The 19,362-nt window shown below is 43.6% G+C and overlaps 1 protein-coding gene across 3 annotated transcripts; it reads left to right on the top strand.

The window, feature by feature from the left end:
• Positions 1 to 16,907: 16,907 nt before the first annotated feature.
• Positions 16,908 to 19,114, top strand: LOC119649218 (asparagine synthetase [glutamine-hydrolyzing] 1-like). Of its 3 annotated transcripts, none has more exons than XM_038051279.1 (2): positions 16,908 to 16,925; positions 17,287 to 19,114. In XM_038051279.1, exon 2 carries the CDS (start codon positions 17,305 to 17,307, stop codon positions 19,006 to 19,008), a length of 1,704 nt encoding a protein of 567 aa, XP_037907207.1. In that variant the 5' UTR covers positions 16,908 to 16,925; positions 17,287 to 17,304; the 3' UTR covers positions 19,009 to 19,114. The 3 variants fall into 3 exon arrangements, with proteins under 3 accessions (XP_037907207.1, XP_037907205.1, XP_037907206.1); XM_038051277.1 differs by lacking the exon at positions 16,908 to 16,925 and adding an exon at positions 17,061 to 17,219; XM_038051278.1 differs by lacking the exon at positions 16,908 to 16,925 and adding an exon at positions 17,075 to 17,219 and having other exon boundaries at positions 17,275 to 19,114.
• Positions 19,115 to 19,362: the final 248 nt, after the last annotated feature.

Raw genomic sequence — 19,362 nt, 5'->3', positions numbered from 1 at the left:
TCCCATTTAGTGACCAGCGCACTAGTTCGTGTCGTACGCTCAGTTCAAATATTACGATTCAAACGCGCGTCCTGGCCTGAACGGGGACCTTTCATCATTTAATTGAAAATCGGCCTTCTGATAAAAATACTTCTCCGCAACAACTCAAGCAAGTATTTGTAACCAATAATATGTAGCCATGCGGCAAACGAATTCGAAAGAGAATCGGGAAAAGCTTTCCCCCAAAAAGCGTCATCATAACTTACAGTTTGAGAGTCGCTGTTAGGCTTCAGCTTTCGCTACGAGTAGAAGATTGGATGGGCGGTTAGGCGTTATTCAATTTCAATTCAATCTACAGCGGAGATTGCCTTTAAGAAGAAAGTGGAGCGAAAAATAATTGCAAGTGCTAAATCTGCTCCGGGTGTCATCCTTTTCTGCTTGTGTCATATTGCGGCTTCATGTGTTGATATTATACAAATATTGTGGATAAATTTGACAAACGTGCTGGGATTACACAAATTATTGCTGAAATGTCAGAGTTAGTTGTAAGTTGTAAAAGTTAAATTGTCGTTCAGTTCAACGCCGGTAGTAAAATTGGTTGCAATAAATGTTTAATAAAGTTCGTTTATAAAACCATGGTGTTTACAATTATGAGGTCACATTAACATCTCTTTTTAATCTTAGCCTATATTATTGACGTCTTATATTAGTCTTACATGAATCATTAGTTTCCCAAGTGTGTTATCGGTCCAATCCGAGGTTCTTTACGTGGCCACGTTACCTGGAGGACCAGTTGGTACAATTTGTCCTGCTTTTAGGCACGGTCAAAGGGTAGTATAGGTCCCAGGGCGAAATGTGGATTGGTCCCCACGATGGAGTATAAAACCTGGGAAACGCCTGCTAAACCAGCACTAACAGCTCTACTACCAAACCCTATCTCCACCTCCACGTGGTGATCGCTAGCACTTCTTTCTTTATGCAAAACTGCAGACGGAGAAGGATGAAGGCGAGTCTCCCGCGCCTTAAAACGGAACAAAATGTACTGATTGGTCCTTCAGGTTGGTGATGGGTAGGACTGACAGCCCTACACGGAAAACCGATGTTACGAAGCCACGAAAGGAGCCTCGGACTGGATGGATCTTACAACGACGAACCCGGCAACGACAACGGATTAACGATTTGCGCATTTTCTCATGGAGCAGCTAGCCGATACCCTGTTCCAATATAGGGCTGATATAACAGCGTTACAAGAGATGCGATGGACAGGGACCGGTATCCTGAAGAAGAGCCGCTACAAAATCTATTATAGCGGTCATCTAGTAAACCATCTGCTCGGAGTAGGTTTCTTAGTCAGCCAAAAAATGAAACCCGCTGAAATCGGCTTTGGAAACATAAGCGAACGGTTATGCATTCAACGCTTGCAGGGCAAGTTTAGAAATATAAGCCTCATTAACTTTCACGCCCCTACAGAGGAGACTGCAGAGTCGGAGAAGGATACCTTCTACAAGGCAGTAGAACGAACCCGTGAAGCCTGCCCCAGATATGATATTAAAATGATACTTGGGGATTTTAACAGCCAAGTAGGGAAGGAGCCCGTATTCAGGCGATACGTTGGCTCCCATAGTTTACAGGAAAAACAAATGATAACGGACTGCGGATTATTCAATTAGCAGGGTCAGACGAAATGGTTGTTGGAAGTACCTGGTTTGCGCGGAAAGCGGTCCACAAACATACGTGGGCCTCTCCAGACGGGACCACTTTCAACCAAATTGACCACGTGTTGATCGAATGCCGCCACCTCTCAGCCTTGATGAATGTCAGAACATATAGGGGGGCCAATATAGACTCGGATCACTATCTCGGTGGCATGGTGCTCCGAGCTCGAATAATAATACCACCTAGAATCCCCTCTGATAATCAAGTGATAGTGAACACTGAAGCCATCCACAACACAACCTTCGGCGACGCCTATAAGAGGGAAATGGATGGCGCAATAACTACAGTCAACAGAGGACCTGGAGAAGAAGCATCAACAAATGATCTTCACAATCACTTGAAGAACGTTATCATGGATACGGCCACAAACATACTTGGCCCCAGACGCAAAAGGAGTCGAAACGGCTGGTTTGACAATGAATGTAAGCTAGCAACGGAACGAAAGAATGCCGCATACCGAGTAATGTTGCATTCTCAAAGATCGCGGGCACGCGCAGAGACATCATGAACTCGAGCGGAGAAGCAACTTCACAGACGGAAAAAGGAAGCCTGGGAGAAAAAACAAGTCTGTGAACTAGAAAAGTACAGGGAGCAACCGCACGAGGCGCGGAAGTTTTACCAACAAGTCAGCAGGATGAAGCCTTATACACCTCGATGCTCACCCTGCGGAGACAAAGAGGGAGATCTGATTTCCGACAGAATGGGCATATTGGAGTGATGGGTTGAGTACTTTGATGAGCTACTAAACAACTAGAACATCGGCGAGTTGGAGGACCTGCCAACTGAAGATGACGGACACCACCAAGTATAGGAGAAACAGTCCGTGCAATTCATCGGCTAAAAAATCATAAGTCGGCTGGGGCCGATGGAATTATAGCCGAATTGGTTAAATATGGAGGCAACCAATTACACGAAGTGGTTCATCAACTTACGCTCAAGGTATGGGACAGTCAATCAATGCCTGACGATTAGTAAAGAGGCATTATCTGTCTCATACATAAAAAGGGAGATATCACACAGTGCAGCAATTGTAGAGGTATCACTTTGTTGAGTACTATCTGTAACATATTCTCCGCTATCTTGGTAGGCCGGATAGCTCCATACGCCCAGAACATAATTGGCCCATACCAAAGAGGCTTCACTCCAGCCAAATCAGCAACAGATCAGATTTTCTTTCTGCGGCAAGCGATGGAAAAGCTGTTGGAATATGGACATCAGTTGCACCATTTATTCATAGACTTTAAAGCCGCCTATGATAGCATAGCCAGGGTAAAACTGTACACGGCTATGAGAGGATTCGGTATCCCGACGAAATTAATAAGACTGACTAGGCTGACCAATGTACGAGGTCAGATAAAAGCAACAGAATCACTCTCAAGACCATTCGACATCAACAACGGTCTACGACAAGGGGATGCCCTATCATGCGCCCTCTTTAACCTGGCCCTCAAGAAAGTGATCCGTGATGCTGAGATAAATGCAAGAGGTACGATCCCATTTAAGTCCACCCAACTACTGGCTTATGCTGACGATATCGACATCATGGGAAGAACCACCCGAGACGTACAAAGTGCCTTCATCCAGATCGAGCAGGCGGCTCGAGATCTTGGGCTGTACATCAATGAAGGCAAGACAAAATATATGGTGGCAACGTCAGCACCGAAAACGAACCAGCCAACAACATCAAACCGCACTGGTCAAACGGGAAGAATAAGGATAGGAGAATATAACTTTGCGGCTGTGGATAATTTCTCCTATCTCAACCGATAACAGCTACGATTATGAAATCCGCGCACGGTTGTTATCAGCCAACAGAGCCTATTTCAGCTTACAAAAACTGTTCCGCTCGAAACGTCTTACCATTGGGTCAAAGCTCTTACTGTAAAAGACAATGATCTTGCCAGTCCTCATGTATTCCTCGGAGACTTGGGTTCTTAGCAAAAAATTGTGAACTCTTGGCCGCGTTCGAGAGAAGAATCCTCCGAAGAATTTTTGGCCCCCTACATGAGGATGGACGATTCCGTAGCCTACATAACGACGAAATCTATAAGCGATACCATGACGGTCCCGTTGTGGATAAAATCCGGCTCAATAGGTTACGGTGGGCGGGTCACTTAATCCGTATGGATGAGGATGATCCCACCCGAAAAGTCTATAAGGGCAATATCTATGGTAGAAAAAGAAGACGAGGCAGAACCTGCCTGTGACGTAGCGATGGCGTTGGTCAAAACACCAGACAGCTTTTAGGGATATCGAATTGGTGGACCTCGGCGCAAAACCGGGATGTCTGGAGTTCCTTGTTTAGGCAGGCCTAGACCGGATGCCGGTTGTTGCGCTGTTGATGATGATGATGATTTAGGGACGGAAGACTCGCCTTCATCCTCCGTCTGCAGCTTTTCGTTAAGAAAGAGCTATCAGTGGATACCACTTGGTGGAGATAGGGTTTGGTAGTAGAGCTGTTGGTGTTGATTTAGCAGGCGTTTCCCAGGTTTTATGTTCCATCGTGCATACCCATCCAAGTTTTGCCCTGGGACTTATACTACCCTTTGACCACCGAAGCGGATCGTCATTGCCGGACTAAATTCAGTTTCTTTGGAGTTAGGTTTAAATTTTGAGGATAATTTCAATGTGAGTTAACATTTTTTAAACTTTAATTCCAATCTTTATTTATAATATTCGACTGCGTTAGAATTTTGTGTCATTATTATTCAAATTTAAATCAAGTCATAGAGAAGAGATACCGTGGAATATTTAACCGGCCCGAGGTCCGCTGTCTGCTTAGTGTAAATCCACTTTTTTTTTCGCGGCGTGTGAACCTTTCACAAAGGTACGTTTTATCGTTGCGCAGGTAATGATGAAGTTGAAGTTTCTTGGAATTATTTCAGCCAAAGCCGTGTAAACACTGTCATTGCGCACTGCACGCAGTCTCCCCACTGCATTGTCTATATAACTTTTACGCTGGTACATCTAAATCAAATATCTAACAATTTACACTTGTAAAATACAAAATGTGTTTGAAGCGATCGATGGACACAGATATTAATCAACATTACAACAATATTATTTTACTTAGTATAATTAATATGCGGTAAACAACATATTTAACTTCCCGTCTTATCAACTTTTTATTTTTGTGACGTTGAACTTGTCAGAATTAATTTATATATTACTGCTGAAACGTGAGGTAAATTGATCCTTACAAGCGACAATTTCACACTTTTCTGGTAAATAATGATTGATTACTTGAAAAATAAAAAGTAGCCAACACTAAATCGTACGTTTTCACGTAGATAAGATTCAAGTTCCTCTTCAGCAATTCACCGCGTTTTCTTTTCCGCCTTATGAGAATTCAATTTTTAAACCAATTATTATCATTAATAAATGAGCCTTTCGAATTGTTTTTTTTCAACGGATGTGGTAATTGGTGTAAGGTGAAACTACTATTTTAATGCATTCCCTACTTTCAAGTATTTCAACTTGGCATTTGGTATTAAGTATTATCCCAGGTGCCACGACTTACTTTGCACAAGTGCCAGACACATTTCACTGTGCACCCCGCACAGAACTTCCAGACAATGTCCGCAGATATACCTATATATATATAGCCTCCCCAAGCATAATAATTTTCTCGGCATTACCCAGTGAATGTTCTTACTATAATCCGGAGGCTCTTCTTATATATGGTATAAGGTATATGGTTGCCATTTACCACTTGGTGGGGTATAGTGCATCATCTACACCTACGCGTCATCGTTCGCCGTTACCAGATATGAACTTCAGTTCACCTCACGATTTCTTCAGATGCCTGCACTTCTTTTTTACTGTTCTGTGCCTTTGAAGCTATCCATTCGTCGGACATACTGGGAGAGTGAATTCCACTGCATGGTATAGCCAGCCATGTACGAGTAATTGTTGGCCTCCTTAATGTGTGACCACACTTCTGCACTTCTAATCACAACGCAAACAGGTGCTAGGGCTGTTCCATAAAGCCACACAGAAAGAACACTAGCACAGAACAGTATCAACTTGATATTGGAGTTGAAATAACTTCATTTTCAAATTTTAGATAACGCAGTGAAAGCGGATATAGCGCTGTTAATGCGTCCAAAAACATCCAGTTCGGTGCCCCCTTCAGCAGAAACCACGCTCCCTAGATATACAAATTGATTGACGAGTTGCTCTGAAAACCTTGCTTTTGTTAGTGTTTATCTTCATTTCAACTTTAGTTGCCTCTCTTTCCAAATCCAGAGCCATTCGGTTTCTCCTGCGTAGAGCCCTCCAGATAAACTTCCTCTTCACACCATCGAAAGGTTTCTCAAAATCAATGAAAAGTAGGTGAAGCGAAGCTCTGAACTCCGCGCACTGTTCCAAAATAATCCGTAGGATGTTGATGTGATGAATGCAGGAGGATCCGGAACGGTAACCAGCCTGCTCTCTGCCGATCAAGCTTTCGAGATGTTCTTTGATGTGTTTTAGTTATTATCTATGCAACGGCAGGCAACACGCAAGTACCCCTCCAATTGTCATACTCAAAACGGCTGCCCTTCTTTGGAATCTTAATGATATACCCCTCCTTCCCACACTATAGGAAAGGCCTAAGGATTCCCAAGATTTCCGTATGAGTGGAAGTAGCGGATTTGCAGGAACTGCAGATGGAATGATAAATAACTTTACGGGGAGATTGTCAAGCCCGGCAGATTTCCTCCGTCTGAGTGTATTGATGTCCGAAGTGATTCCTCTTCCGTTTGGAGGAGAAGCCCGTATCTGCATATTACGACGACTAGCCATTTCATCTGCAAGAGAATTTTACCGGAGGTGGTACACTTGGGAACCGAGGCAAAGTGTTATGCCTTCTCAGCTACTCATCATCATGGATGAGGTATCGACGGTTGACGTCTCTTCCGCTGCCCTGACCAGCGTAATAGCAAATTTTCTTCTGTTATGGTGATGCTATTCTGGAATTAGCCAGATCTTATGTGATCCCTTCGGGACGTGGTCAACGACCTGTGTAGCTCCCGAGAAAAGAGCATTTTTGTTAGCGGTCCAATGCTCATCGATGGTCTCAATCGGGTGACTTAGTATAACTGTCGTCCGATCAGCATAGCACTGCCACACGAGCGGCACATGCCTGCAGCATACAGTTTCTCAACCCTGCAAGATGTGACGGACGCAACAAGTAAGCAATCGTCAGGTGGTAATCTCTTTCGGGGCCGATGTAAGCTTCTCGTTTGTTATGCACATCCAGAAGACAACTCTTAAATTTTTCTTAATCTATACCATCAGTGCCGATGGCAAAGTCGCCATTGCTCGTAGGGTGTCGGATAATACTAGATGCCAGGCTGAAACCTGACATCTGGTATGAAGCAATCTCTCAGGTGCCTTAACCTATGTACTACTACTGCACAAGGGTTGGACATTGCCCCAGAAAATGTATAGAGGTATCCTTACTTTCTCTGGGTAGTAATTTAGCCCGCAATGACTTCTGAAGATTCCTCTAAATAATGGCCTGAGGATGTTAAGGATGGGAGGGAACCTCAACGGTCGCGCCTCAATAACTATCTAAGGCAGAAGAAGTAATGATCGGGACTATGATCCGTCGTGGATCTTCCTTCTAAATCGCGGCACTCGGGCCCGGAGACTTACGGCTCCATGTGCGCGGTTGAACCATTTTTTTATATTCCAGGTTTAGCTCGCGTTCTGATTTTTTCGTTAAGTCGTGTCGTCGCGAATTCCTTTGTTGTCTATTTTTAGATCCGGTGCGGACCCACGCATCGGTATAGACGAGTTAATTTTGTACTAATGACATGTGAGGAGTCAAAGCACTCAAACCTGGTCGCCTGTGATTAAGTTCGACATTACCGTGCTACGGGGGCTATTGCACGGCGGATCTCATAACCCCCATACTCGTGGGAAGTACCAGTAATAGAAATAAAAAAACTAAAACCAATAAAGCGGGACCCTGTACCACACACAAACTGGTTAATCAGGCGGAGGCACCTCTCCGAAATACGTCAAGCAGTGAATCCAAGGTCAACATTGGTATACTGCGTGGACAACAACCAACGAACGCCACTGCTAAAAAAGCAGGGGCTAGCAAAACCACGTCTTAGATAAATATATCAGACGTCAGGAAGGAGACAGGTCTCAGTGGCGCAGGAGCTAAAAGCCCTTAAGAAGGCTCAGGATAGACCTGAGCCATCTTTATCGGAGCCGGGAAAGCGGGGAGAAGCAGAGATTAGCCCGCATGGAGAGAATGCTCCCAAAAAATCCAAACCTGAACCCAAGGGGGGAGAAAACCCGGGCAGGTAAGAGGTGAAGGCAGGGCTCAGGAAGCCCGCCAATAGCTATGGTAGTGCAGTCGAAGGCATTCGACTGGTTATACTGCAAAAAATGTTTTCCGAGTGAATACTCACTCATGAGGAGCAGGAAATCATTGAAGACCTTGTCGTCAGCCAGATGTACAAGTGATGGATTTCGAAACTTGTGCGCACCGGGATACGTTTTCGACTAGGTCTTATACAGGTGGACTGCGCGACGGAAGACACCGCAGAGTGGATTTGGACCTTAGCTCCTAAATTGCCAGGCTGGGAAGGGGCAGCACTGTCAATATGTGCTGGGGATGATATATCAGAAGCACACATAGTGACAGTTTTTCTCTCAAAAGCGGCGACAATAGAGACGGAAGATCTCATGGGCCTCTTAATCGCTCAGAATGAGGATCTCCATACGCGATTATGGAAAGTCTTCAGAAGCAAGGTGGAGGGAAAGGGTAAACTCCTCACGATCGCAATCAAACGTCGGAGTTGCCTTATTAATCGCTATCGTTATCGCTTCAAACAATAACGGTGCCAATAGCCAGCGCTAAGATAGCCCAAATAAATCTCCACCATGCGAAAGCTGCATCTACGGTAATTGCAAGGGCAAATTCTAAGGGGAACATTGGAATAGTGCGGGCTCAGGAGCCCTGGGTGTACCGGGGGCAGATTTGCGGTCTGCAAGGAGGAAGCATGTAGGTAATGTGGGACTCCTCTTGTGAAAAACCAAGAGCTTGCATAATTCTTAAACGTAATTTAAAATGTATATGTCTTTCAGAGTTCCTGACCGGGTACCTTGTGGTCATACAAGTCTCATTGGAAGCCGGCCGGAGAGGCCATCGTGGCATCGGGATACTTCCCAGGAGACGCAATCCGGGCTCCACCGGAACAAGTCGCTAAACTGGTGAGCTACTGTGAGAAGAGGGCGTTACCACTTCTCCTCCGCTGCGATGCCAACGCCCATCACGAAGTCTGGGGAAGCAGCGACACAAATCACAGAGGTGAGTACCTTCTTGAATTTATTTCTAGCAATAAGTCAGAAATATATAACTTAGGGAACACTCCAACATTTGTGACCAGCACTTGACACTGTCACTGTCAGCTAAACTATCACCTAGGGACACAAGGGATATCTACGGACACGGCCTGCAGGTTTTGTGCGGAGTGTAATGAAACTTCTATACACGTTCTGGGACAGTGTCCGGCACTTGTGCAAAGTAGGTGGATACATCTGGGAGAACACTTAATACCAGATGCAAAGTTGAAAGATCTGGAAGTCGGGAATATACTAAAGTTGCTGACGGTTATTGGCTTGCTTGAGATACTATGATCAATAGGTACACTATAACCAGCAAAAAGGGCACAATAGTTCTTTAAAGACGCGGTGTGACTTTCCCTTAACAGAATAATAATAATGACCAGAAAATGGTTTTCCTTTTCGAGGCCGACCTCAATTTCTCTGTTGTTACGTCCATTGAGAAAAAGACTACTAAATTTATCGCTGATTATAAACTGACTACGCTTACGGTGGTAGTCAGTTAAAACCTAACAGACCTTATGACCAGCCTTGTGCTCTAAAAATGTGCCACCAATGTTATGGCGCTGGAAGTTGCAGAAATTTACAAACCTCCCACCATTATCGCTACCGTCAGCGAGGTCGCGTTTCACGATCACAGCAAGGTGTTGTCAGAGCCCCCTTGGCATTCGGGTCACTCACCACAATCACAATGTTGACTTTAGCAAACCTCTCTGGAATTGCGTATAATTGTTCATAGAAAGCATCGTCTGTCACTGTATTGGAAACTACATTTGAGTATAGCACTGCGTGTTTGTGATACCCCTTATCTTGGGCTGAAATCTTGCGGTCAGAATGCTATTTGGTGGTGGTCAGTAACTATCCAATAAAGGATTCGCCTCTGCTGTTCCTTTGCTTTCTAGAGAGAGAGCCGCAAAAGGGAGTGGAGCATTCTTCAGAGTCCCACCATCTCATTTCACTTGGGCGCAGAATGTCCAGCGTATGTTGTTGTGATTCTCGCTCAAGTTGGAAAAATGAGCATTCTAGGGACCTTCGACATTCCAGAAACGAAACGTGATGTTAGCCCCTACCCGAGCCATTGTTTCGAAATTTTCAACTTGCTAGCTGAGAAGAAATTGTTATCCCCTTTTATTGGTATTTTACGACAAGGAGGGATCACTTTGAGTGTATTTTTAAACTCTAATTCGCAGGACCCTGCCAGTCAGAATGCACCCAAAACATTCACTTATTTTAAAATATTAATTATTATATAAATGATCATTTTAATTATCATTTGAAATCTTTAATCACAACATATATATATTATGTGAGAGTATCCACGTTCGGGTGATTTTGACATTCATAGTCTTCAATTTTCAAAGAAGCAACAAATTTGAGGTATTATAACTTTGTTAGTAATAGTGCGATTTCCACCAAACTTGGTAAGATCATGCTCAATATTATAGCATATATCACTGCATGGTACTAGGATGCACTTAAGGGGGGTTTCCAACCAATTACAAAAAATTGTAGTAATATACTATTATTAACTTTATTTAAACAGATATCGGCATGGAAGATATTTCGGAGCCCAGGCACCATATAGTGGCAGCTTCCTGATTTCCAGATGTTTCGGTTTGGTAGTTTCTGAGAATGGCCCCCTTAAAGAAGTGATCACTTTCAACCCCCGCGCTCCCCACCCTTCCAACGAATGTCAAAACTAAGATTGGCTTTGAAAAGTACTAATCGAGACCTTTAATTTGATACCCCACATGACTATATTTGATGAAAAAACATGTTACACCTCCCCTTTGCATGTATGGGGACCCTCCCTTAAATTCGACGTAAAAGTATGTAATTCACTGTATGCGTGAGCGTTCACAGTTCCCATCTTTCTACCAAATTTGGTGTCAATCGCTATAACCGTCTCCGAGAAAAATGCGTGTGACGGACAGACAGACAGTAAACCGATTTTAATAAGGTTTTGTGTTACAATGCTGACCACATTGCCTCCTAGTGTACCGTTACGGTCTTGAATGAAGTGCTCTAACACACTTCAAGGCCCTGATCCAACATGGATTGTTGCGCCAACGATTATTATTAAAAAGTGAAAAAACTATCGATGGGTTTCACATGAATTAAGTGAAAGAAACAAAATGTGCCGGGTTGAGGTATCCTCTTCATTGTTGATGCAAGCAGGAATCGTTTTTGAAGAAAATTGTGACGTGTGATGAAAAATCAATTCTTTGCGATAATGGTAAAACATTCACGACAATGGTTGGATCACGCAGAAGCTCTTAGGAACCGAGCAAGAGCGGAACTGCACCCGAAGAACGACATGGTGACTATTTGATGGATTTCTGAACTCATCATTCGTCCTGAATCCTTGCGAAACGATAACTACTGAGCCCTACTGTCCACAATTGGACGAAATGCACGCGAAATTGCGTTTAAAAGAGCCTTCTCTGGTAAATAGGTATGGACCAATTATACAATAACGCACAACCGCACGTATCCCTTTTGACCCTGGGAAAGCTACAGAAATTGCAGTACGAAGTTTTGGCTTACTCCTCATATTTTTCAGAACTGTCACCAACAGACTATCATCTTTTCCAGGGTCTGGGAAAGTATTTCTAAGGAAAGTGCTACTCCAACCAAAACGCTCCAATTTCGCCCTTTGAAAAAATTTTGGAGCAAAAATTACTAGTATTTTCTAAAAAGGAATTTTTGATTTGCCAACACGTTGGCAACAAACCATAGATGTTAACGGGGAATATTTTGAGGAATAAACAAATTTCGACTGAAAATAATCGAGTTTTTCTTAACCTTTAAAAATCTGACATTTGGTATGGAACTTCCTGATAGTATCGTGCCAGGGTATTCTGATGATATGACACAGACAGGTGCTGACGAAAGCTTGGACCCTTCAGGTGACAGTGGGGGTCATTTTCGCATGTGCTACTCCCATATAGCAACGCAGAAGGAGCATTAGCATAGAACAGTCTCAACTAGATCTTGGTGTTGAGATAATTGTATTTTCAACTAGTAGACAAGGCGGCAAAGGCTGATATAGCACTGTTAATGCGTCGGGCGACATCCACTTTAGCCCCACGACGGACACCTCCTAGATATACAAACTGATCGATGCCTTCGATAGCCATTAATGCAGATAGCAAGATTGCAATCGCTTTCCAGAATGAGAACCTTGTTGTTCTGCTGGTGTTTATTTTCATTCCAAATCTACTTGTCTATCTTTCCGAATTTAGAGCCATTTGGCCAAGGGTCATAAACGGGTAAAAGATTAAGCAGATGTAAACCGCATAGTCGAGATGTTTGAGGAAAGATGTCGTGATCCGTTGAACTCCTGCATGTCCTCCGGACAAGGCAGCATGAAGAACGTTTCTGATAATAAGAAGAAATATAATAGTATCGTTAGCAAGTTGCAATCTTGGTGGACTCTGATTTGCCTCTCAAACTCCTCTGAGATTTTACCTCGGTGCATTTGCATGTTACATTTTGTGTTATCACGTGCCACTCTGATAATAGCTATCAGTTTCACCGGAATGCGCCTCCTGCATAGAGCACTTTATATACATTCCGCGTTGATGCTGTCGAAAGCCTTCTTAAAGTTAATGAAGAGCAGGTGAAGCGATTATCTAAAATCCGCGCACTGACCACAAAGGATCCGTGCGGTGTTGAGGTGGTGAATGCAGGAGAACTCGGAGCGGAAACCAGCCTGCACTTTGGTCGACCTTTACGATGACATGAGCACGCAGATACTCCTCCAATTGTCTCACTCATGATGTGTTCTTTGGAATGTTAAAGATCATTTCCTTTTTCCACTCTCTGGGAAGGGTCTCGGATTTTCAGGATTTTCGTACGAAAGGAAGTAGCGGATCTGCAGAAACTGCAGGTACAGCGATATATAATGGCTTTACTTCGTTAGGGTGCATTGACAGCAGAGATGATTTCTCCTCTGTTTGGAGGAATAGTCTGCCAACGTGAGCAACTTTCTTGTCCCGCATATTCAAAAGTCTACTTCTGATCTATTCGTTTTGAGAATGAAACCGGTAAGAAACTGGTAAGAAACCGTAAAGCCGTCGTCGCTTGACTACTTCTGATCGTAAACTAGTCAATCTAATTGCTCGTACCGTATCAACTCATTGTTCAACAAGGGAGCTGGGTTTCAATTTGAACACTTGACCAATCCGTCACCAATGGCGAGGCGGAAAAGCTGCAACCTCCCACCGTTATCGTTACGGCCGACAAGATCGTGTTCCTCAATCATAAGTCCGAACAAGGTACTGTCCCACCTTGGCATTCAGATCACCCATCGCGTTCATTATATTACCTTCACGTAGCCTGCGCATAATTATTCATAGAAAGCATCCTTCTCCACATCGGAAATCTCCGATTATGCATAGCCTAGTGCAATGGCCCAAGAGCGAAATGAGTATTCTCCAGGGTCCTACAATTCTACCTCGGTACGCAATTTCAAGCTTATATCGTTGGAAGTCTCTTTCCTCACATTTTAGAAACCAATAATATTTCATTTTCGATAGCCAAAAGTTGCAGTTGTGAGGTGTTTTGCTAAGCCCCATCTCACAGGGCACCGTTGATGTTAGAACTCCCTCAATAAATTTTATCGGCGTAAAGACTACATCCCGCTATAACCTCTTACTCTTACCATATTGGATAGCTTTATCGAATAGCCCATTGAAAATTTCGTCCTCGTCATAAGGCAAATAAGAAAAACACCCAAGAGTCTTCTCATTTCCCTGTTCACTTTTTATGGTTAATTTGACCTTTGAACCATCATGCAGAAGCGGAATCTAGAACTTCCACTGCCATGCTACAGCTCCCAACGGAGCAATGCATCGAGTGGATCCCAGAGTAAGGAATGCTCTCAGATAGGGCCTACTTCGATTCGTCCGTTGAGAACTAGATCTCAATTGGATTGGTTCCTAATTGCATAAGTGAAGAACCTGAGTTTAAACTCAAGTCCTCTATCAATTAGCTCAGGTTTGCCATCTCACCCAGGGTTGGATCAAATTTACTTTTGATTTTTGGGTTATTTTGGGAAGTATCATAGTTGACTTTCATAGCCTTTGTTGAACCGGAAAAAGGAAGCCAGTCTCAGGAGAGTCTCTTTTTTGCAGAAAAAAAGCTAGTTGGAACCGGGAGAAGGCCAGATACACAGGTTTCACCGTTTACAATCGCATCTTAACCCGCTGTGGCCACTAGGTGTTCGGCGCGGTAGTCACATCTTGCTTGAAATTTTGAATAAAGCTTAGCTTCATGATTCTTTTGGTATTTTGAAACTTTATTGCTAACGAAAAGTCAACAACGGGATTGACCTCACGGCAACGTCTTTCGGCATCAAAAACGGACTATGATTGGTTTCTGGAATGCTAGCTTTCTCCAACTTAAGCCGGAATTCAGTGGCATAAGCTCGACATTCTGGGCCTAAGTAAGTAAGATGGTGGGATTCCGGAAATTACTCCTCTCTCTCTTGCGGCAATGTGCTTTTGTACTCTTGAAAGCCAAGTGACTTCTACCTCAAGGCGTACTCTCTTGACCTGGGAATCGGTTTCTGACAGACTTCTCACTGTAAGATTTCGGTCCACGTTAAGGAGCATTATAATTGCTCAATGCTATGCACCAACTGATAGTTCCAATATAGTGGAGAAGAATGTTTTCCATGAGCAATTAAGCGCGTCGTATCATCGGAGTGCGCTGGCCGGATGCCATCTCAAACGAATTACTTGGTCGGCGCACAGGTCTGTCATTCGGGCGTACTGTGATCGAAAGACGGAAGTGGCAGTGGATAAGTCACACATTAAGGAGGGGCAACAATTGTCTTGACAAAGAGTGAAATCTGATTTTCGACAGAATGGGAATATAGGAGCGATCGGTTGGTTATTTTCGTGAACTGGTCAATAACCAGAACTCGCCAAACGAAGACGACGGACAAATACTGCCACCACCAAGTGTAGAAGAAACTGTCCCTACAATCCATCGGCTTAAAAATCGTAAGTCCCCAGGAGCCGATGGAATTACAGTCGAACTGGTTAAATATACCAAGCGGTTCATTGTCTTATGCTCAAGGTGTGGGGCAGCGTTATACCATCTTTTCATCGACGTTAATGCTATGATAGCAAAGCGAGGGTAAAACTATACACGGCCTTGAGAGAATTTGGTATCCCGACGAAATTGATGAGACTGACTAGGCTGACACTGACCAATGTGCGAGGCCAGATAAAAGCAGTAGGATCACTTTCGAGACTATTCAACATAAATAACGGTCTAAGACAAGGCGATCACGTGTCGTCTTTAACCTGGCTCTGGAAACAGAGATCCATGATGCTGAGGTAAATGCGAGAGGCACGATCCGCTTGAAGTTCATTCAACTGGCTTCTGCTGATGATGCCAACACCGAGACGAACAAACTGCCTTCATCCAGATCAAGTAGGTCAGATCCACAATAAAATCCGGCTTAACAGGTAGCGGTGGGCGGGTCATTTAATTCGTATGGATGGGGATGATTCAGCACGAAAAGTCTATAAGAACAATATCTATGCTAGAAAAAAAGACGAGGCAAATTCTGGCTAAGATGGAGCGATGGCGTAGGCCAGGATGTCAGACAGCTTTTAACGATATCAAATTGGTGGATCTCGGTGCTAAACCCGGGTATCTGGAGTTCCCTTTTAAGGCAGGCCTATACCGGATACCGGTTGTTGCGCTGTTGATGTTGATCCTTTCTCCCAATATGGCCGACGAGCGAGTCGCCCAAAAGGTATTTGGCACAGAACAGTAGAGGGAGAGTGCCGGCGTCTCGGGAAGTTGCGCTGATGCTGAATGGAATTTCAGATAACCGCAAACGATGGCGCGTTGGTGTGGTTGATGCACTATACCTAACCAAGGTGTGAAGGGCAACCCATTTGTATATATTCAGGATTCACCTTTGGTTCCCTACCCAAGGTAGGTAACCGTTGAGGGAGTGATAATACGTAACTGGGATGTCACCGTGGTGTTTATTACTCCCGGCCTTTATGGGCACCACTTCATTTTTCCAAAGTCTCATGTGCATAAAACGCATCCCATTTATGTGTCGAAAGTCTATTGTAACGCTCTCTAAATCTGCACCGGGATTTTGCAGGAGGGAATCTGTCTACTATTCGCAACGGTAGTTGATGTAAACATTGCTACAGGAGGCAAAGATCTGAGATATTACACCATTCTACTTCGAATTTTCTGGGGCTGTCTATTCTGTAATTCTGGATATTTCTCTAAGGCTCGTGGTAGTAAGTGTTCTGGGAACTTTCCAAACAGTTATCGAGATACGTCTGCACACCACAAAAGCTTATTTTCGATGTCATGCCATAGTCAAAAGTCCATCTTTAATGAAGAGTAGATAACGCTACGCTGGTAACAAGTTTTGTTTTAGGTGATTCGTTCACAAAGTCGGTTTATATGACAAGGAATATTCGAGTAATTCGAATTAAGCGATAGTATCGGTGATTATTATCTGTATGTTCAGATAATCTGGTTTTTGCTATTCAGACTGCGGCATCTATCTCTCAATCTTATGCAGTCTTATCCAATGATAACAACTTGGAAGATCTGACAGAATATACCTTTATCTGATTCCAACAGCTGTTTCAAACTTTCTCAGATGCGGTGCTAATCTTTCTTATCAGAAGAGTACTTATGTGCGATATCTTTGATCGATTTTATTGTGTCGGTTTTATGAAGTAAACACCCTTAATTGATCACTTAAATATTACCTTAAACCAAGGTGCTGACAACAATATTTTTCGCCATAAAATCACCAGATCTGGTGTAATCAACGAGATATCATTGATTACGCAAGAAAGAGGGAAAAACAACTACCCCCAATTGTAATATTCTTTTGTAAGATTATCAAACATGTCGGCAGTTCGCTACCACGAGCGGCTTAATAGAAATAACAAATTTAATAGTAATTTCGGGGGCTATCAGCTAATGTGAATTTCCACGACATTTGTATACATATATTAACTATCTGCTGAGATAATACTACGCAAGCTTATCGGATAACGCGAGTTCCAAATTTGTACTTTGCTGGGGTAATAAGTTCAGTGGACATTCGCCCAATTTTTTCAGTCTTGATTCAATCGCGTTAGCTCGCGCATAAACCCGGTCTTGGGGGCGAAGTAAATAAACTGAATTTTAGACTAACCTCGATTCCTTGAACCATGTTCGATTTAGGTTCGCCTTTAGTTTCTTTCAGATCCCATCATGTGTGGCATTTTGGCAGTGTTCTCGAATTCTCGCCAGGCAGTGAAGCCGAGAAAATACAAAAGTTGCAGGCTGCAGTCTTTGCGGGAGATATCGTTCCAGCAAAGCAGAAACCAGCGTCATCGTGGTCCTGATGATACCGGCGTCGTGAATGTCGAGCAAGACGGAGTGGTCCTCGTGCATGAGCGGTTGTCCATTATAGGTGTTCATACTGGGCATCAGCCCCTCAAATCAAGCGATGGGAGTGTGATGTTAATCGTCAATGGAGAAATCTACAACTATTTGGAACTTGCGGCAGAAATAGCTAACAAACGGAGTGATTACACCCCGAAAAGTGACTCAAACGTTATTGTGGAAATGTACGAAGAGCATGGCATCGGCCTCCTCAAGCATATCACGGGAATGTTCGCCTTCGTCCTATACGATACTAAAAAGCAGTTCATTCTTATGGCTCGTGACCCGTTTGGAATCATTCCTATGTACCGCGGGCAGGATCAGGAGGGAAATACGTGGGTGGCCAGCGAGTTGAAATGTTTGGTCGATGTGTGCTCTAAGGTGGAGTCAGTGGAGCCAGGAACTATGATCTACGGGCAAGCAAACAATCTTAAATCAGAAGTTTACTATCAACCGGCTTGGCTGCGTAAGCCCCTTTCTCAGCCGACTGACTTGAGAATGCTTTGCCAAAAGTTGGAGGAAGCAGTACGGTCTCATCTTCAAGCAGACGTGGAAGTTGGAGCGCTCCTTTCCGGGGGAATAGATTCGAGCCTAATAGCAGCGATCGCAACCAAGATAATTCGCGAAAGGAAACCGAATTACCGCTTAAAAACCTACAGTATTGGCCTTAAAGGTGCACCTGATTTTAAGTACAGCAGAATGGTTGCAGATTTCATTGGGAGTGATCATTCGGAAGTAATTTTCACAGTCGAGGAAGGACTCGATTATATCCGAGATGTCATTTACAGTTTAGAAACTTACGATACGACGACTGTGCGTTGTAGCATTCCAATGTATCTATTGGCACGTTATATTAAGGGTGAAGGGATAAAAGTTATCCTTTCTGGCGAGGGATCTGATGAGATTTTCGGGGGTTACTTGTACTTCTTCAAAGCACCAAATCCTAAGGAATTCCACCATGAACTCGTGAGCCGCATCCAAAAACTTCATCTTACCGATTGTCTTCGAGCTAATAAGGCTTCAATGTCATGGGGCTTGGAATTACGTGTTCCATTCTTAGACACTGCATTTGTAAATCATGTCATGTCCATAAAACCAGAAGAGAAAATCCCCGGCATCCACAACACTTTCCAAGGTGAAGTTGAGAAACAGGCGACGAACTCATCGTCTACGTCGAAAATGGAGAAGTACATTCTGCGCTGTGCTTTCGCTAATAACTACATTCCGGACGAAGTAATCTGGCGGCAAAAGGAGCAATTTTCCGACGGTGTAGGATATTCGTGGAATGATTCTATCAGACGTTATGCAACTGCTCAGGTGACGGATGAGGAATTTGCCAAAGCTGCCGAAACTTTTCCTATCAATACGCCCAAGACGAAGGAAGCATTTTACTACAGAGCGATATTCGAGGAAATGTTTCCCGGGGAGCATTGCGCTCGTACAGTTAAGTATTGGACACCGCGCACCGATTGGGGATGCCCCGAGGAACCTTCAGGACGCGCCCAGTCAGTCCACCAAGAGCACCAGTAAAAAGCGGCTTCTTAAATCTAATTTGATTCTCTGCCTGTCATAAAATTTCCATTACTGTAATTAATCACTAGAAATCATGAAATTCGTAATCTAATCTTTGGAAAGTTATGATATTAATGGAAGTTGTGTTGTTTGTTATGGTGGCGAATTAGAACCTAAACTTTATTATGATTGCCTGGCCGCTGATGCTCGGTAAGCGTTACATAATAGGGGCAAAGCAAATAGAAATAAATTCGTTTTTCTATGGCTTTGTCATTTAGGGAGATACGCATATTTGGTTTTTGTAGTTCAAAATGGTTTGATGGTTTTATTGGAAAAGTAGGAATGTTGTAGTTTAATGTTGGGAACATAGCG

This window comes from Hermetia illucens, chromosome 2 (genome assembly GCF_905115235.1).
Source record: "Hermetia illucens chromosome 2, iHerIll2.2.curated.20191125, whole genome shotgun sequence".
NCBI classification, from domain to species: domain Eukaryota; kingdom Metazoa; phylum Arthropoda; class Insecta; order Diptera; family Stratiomyidae; genus Hermetia; species Hermetia illucens.
The sequence above is the reverse complement of the archived record's forward strand: the minus strand, read 5'-3'. Positions and strand labels throughout refer to the sequence as shown.